This window comes from Mizuhopecten yessoensis, unplaced genomic scaffold (genome assembly GCF_002113885.1).
Source record: "Mizuhopecten yessoensis strain PY_sf001 unplaced genomic scaffold, ASM211388v2 hete_36118068, whole genome shotgun sequence".
Lineage (NCBI taxonomy): Eukaryota > Metazoa > Mollusca > Bivalvia > Pectinida > Pectinidae > Mizuhopecten > Mizuhopecten yessoensis.
The window spans coordinates 1-2,973 of NW_018484201.1; the positions used below are offsets into that span (position 1 = coordinate 1).

A 2,973-nucleotide genomic window follows, 5' to 3' on the forward strand; every position below is an offset into this window, starting at 1 on the left:
AGTCTTTTGCTCTCGTCTCTGTAAGGCGGAACGTACGACACTACTTTACCAATGTAAACATTGCGGCTCTTGGTTTCCATGACAAACCGCAAGTAAGCCGCAATTTTGTTATACTCGACGTAAAAATTGTCATTAAGAAATAGAAGAAGATCTGCCATCGGGCAATACTTGACCGCCCAGTTATAGGACATCACGATTTTTAGAGTGTCGTTCAGCTGGTCATCAAATGTTTCCTGCAAGATGTCGTTATACAATCTGCTCTCTTGTTCTATCCGCCATTTTGGTCCAGTCACTCTGCCAAGTGTGAACACACGTTTAACAGTTGGAACTGCCACTTGTCTCCATATGGCCCGCACAGCTATTCTCTGTTCTATGTTCATAGCTGGGGACTTGATGAACACGAGAATATTTTTGGTATTTCCATTGGGGAACTTACAATCGGGCGGTCGATTTAGATATTCATATATGTGTAAGTTTATCGGAATGTATGGTATCGGCTTGCCGTACATACTTTTCTGATTTATTGCTTCAGAAATATTAACATTCAAAGGGTAGGAAAATTTTTCTTTTTGAGTTGATTGCTGTAAAGGTTGATTGGAAACAGAATCGTTTGGTTCATTTTTCACGGTTTCATCCTCTTCCCCTTCCTTGGCGTTCGCAATCTCCTCCGTGTGGACGACTTCCTCGCGAGGGTGAACCTTGACAAGCTCGTACCTAGAAGACACTAGAGACACTTCTATGAGGATCATTACTCCCCCTAATAGAAGTAGCAGTGATACAAGGCAGGTCAGCCTCCGTCGTCCACATTGTACATATCTATTTCTAAACCAGCTGTAGATGTTAAAAGGGATAACCATTTTCCTAGGTCTTCTGTGTCACTAGTTCCTTACACGATCTTTCACTTTTTCTTCACTTATTATAAATGATCACGCCTGCTTGTGAATTAGAATTTTCTTCATATCTGTGTAGAAAAGTATTTGGTCCAATCAGCCTGAAAAACAAGTTAATATTCATGACGATATTAAATGCAATTCACCAGACACTTGTTTCCTGTTACATAAATGTGTTGTCATTAATGTTGCTACTAGCATTACATGGGGAAGGAGTGAAATACTAGGATATTAGAAGAGTGATAGAAATGAATTGTCATGTTTATAAATAGAATCTTTCATATAAAGGTATTGAGGATACGGAACTTATACTCTAGGATGTAAAATTAGGACCAGAACCGAGACCTTCCTTATGGAACACACGTATTTACATACAAAGTGGTACGGGACAATGTTTTGACGTCACAAACATGGTATAAAGACTCTGACGTTATTCTCTGATAATATGACCGAATCGCGGATAGATATCATCCTAAATTCCTTTTATCGCTATACACAAAGTAAAATTAGATACAGTGATATACCGTCTAAAAACACACCAAACAATAAAAACAACCTGTTATTAGCAGTGATAAAGTTTAACGTTCACTTAAATATTGGTAACGTTACCTGTACAACAAAGGTTCCTCCTTGCCTTCAATGTGAACCGGTAGCTCCAAACCTTTAATTACAATGTGACTTGATTATGCCTGTACACTACCAGGTATTCTATAACTATATCTGTTCAATGTTGAATAGAGGGACGGTCTGGTTGAGGGAGTTTCTGACTGATTATCACTGACGGGTGATCAGCTCATTGTAGGGTCAATGGTTAACCCATGGCACACACCAGAATTTAACGATATTACGTTACATCACATTAGATTTTCCAAAATAAGAATAATGTAGTTTATAACAACTTTCATAGCATTCCATAACGTTTCACAAGGTTTCCATTTTTATATATTTTAACATTTTAAAAATGGTACTGTTGAACAAGACGATATGCTCAATTAGAGAGGTTTTTAATAGGTACTAATCAAGAACCAGCATAAAATGTATACGAATTCCACAACCAGTCATTACTGGAAAGTTACCAGTGGGTATGACGTAGTTTTGCACGTGTATTTGGTATGTTTGATAAGTTTATTGTGAAAGATCACCAGTACGTTTACAAAGCTATTAAAGGCTAACAACAGTGATCAGCATTTAAACATGACACATAGACTAATCTCAGAGGTACCACACAATACATCTGATAAACGGTACGACTTGTGTAAACCTGTTACTAGTAGGCGGTGTTGATTGCAAGGATAAATGTCAGTCAGTAAGGCTTAATAGCAAAACAAAAACATTATATGTACTTTATTTGAGTAACCTTGAATGGCCGATGTGACAGAGTATAACGTTACACGAGCGGCGAAGATAGGTAGAGGTTCATTTATCCGCCTGCATTGAACTCTTAAGTCTTAAAAATGGCTTAAATATCGAGTGGGGAGCACCTGGTGTTAAAATATATACCGTGTGAAACCTTTATATGACCATGATGAAAACAGATAGAAAAGCAGTTAAATGTATACTTAAGGGCGATATAAAGTGTTCCTTGTTTACGACATTAAAAGATATAATTAGTTGTTACATGTTAAACATGCCTGTGCGTTTAATTATTTACACAGTACAGAGATCAAAGTTTGTAGCACTATGATAAAATCTTTGGAAGAAACGTGATAACTCAATTCTAATTTAAACTGGTAATATTTAATGCCCTAGTAAAGAAAATATATGTAAAATGTTGTAAAAATGATAACGCGTTGCCATAAGTAAAGTGATAAACGTTGGTATTATTACTATGTTCTCGTCGGTCAGTTAAGCATGTGCATTTAATCATTGTAGACACTGAAATATAACAACTGACCAACGGGATAGGATGATACTAGATATCAACTAAGTAAAGAAGTTATTCCCCTTTGTCTATCCAAATGTTTCTAACATTTTTTCATGTTGGTAAGTATGGATTATGAAAAGTTCTTTCTACACAAACACAATTTTCTATGTGACTTTTCGATGACTAGTACAATATGTACACTGTCACCTTCATCAGACA

At 36.5% G+C, this 2,973-nt stretch overlaps 1 protein-coding gene across 1 annotated transcript; it reads right to left on the reverse strand.

Annotated features, from left to right (window-relative positions):
- Positions 1 to 10: 10 nt before the first annotated feature.
- On the reverse strand, positions 11 to 1,561 carry LOC110444412 (lactosylceramide 1,3-N-acetyl-beta-D-glucosaminyltransferase-like; the record flags this gene model as incomplete). Its single annotated transcript, XM_021488792.1, has 2 exons — positions 1,500 to 1,561; positions 11 to 991 (listed from the first exon to the last, which is right to left on the reverse strand). A coding segment is annotated over exon 2 (847 nt), but the record flags the coding sequence as incomplete, so codon positions are not given.
- Positions 1,562 to 2,973: the final 1,412 nt, after the last annotated feature.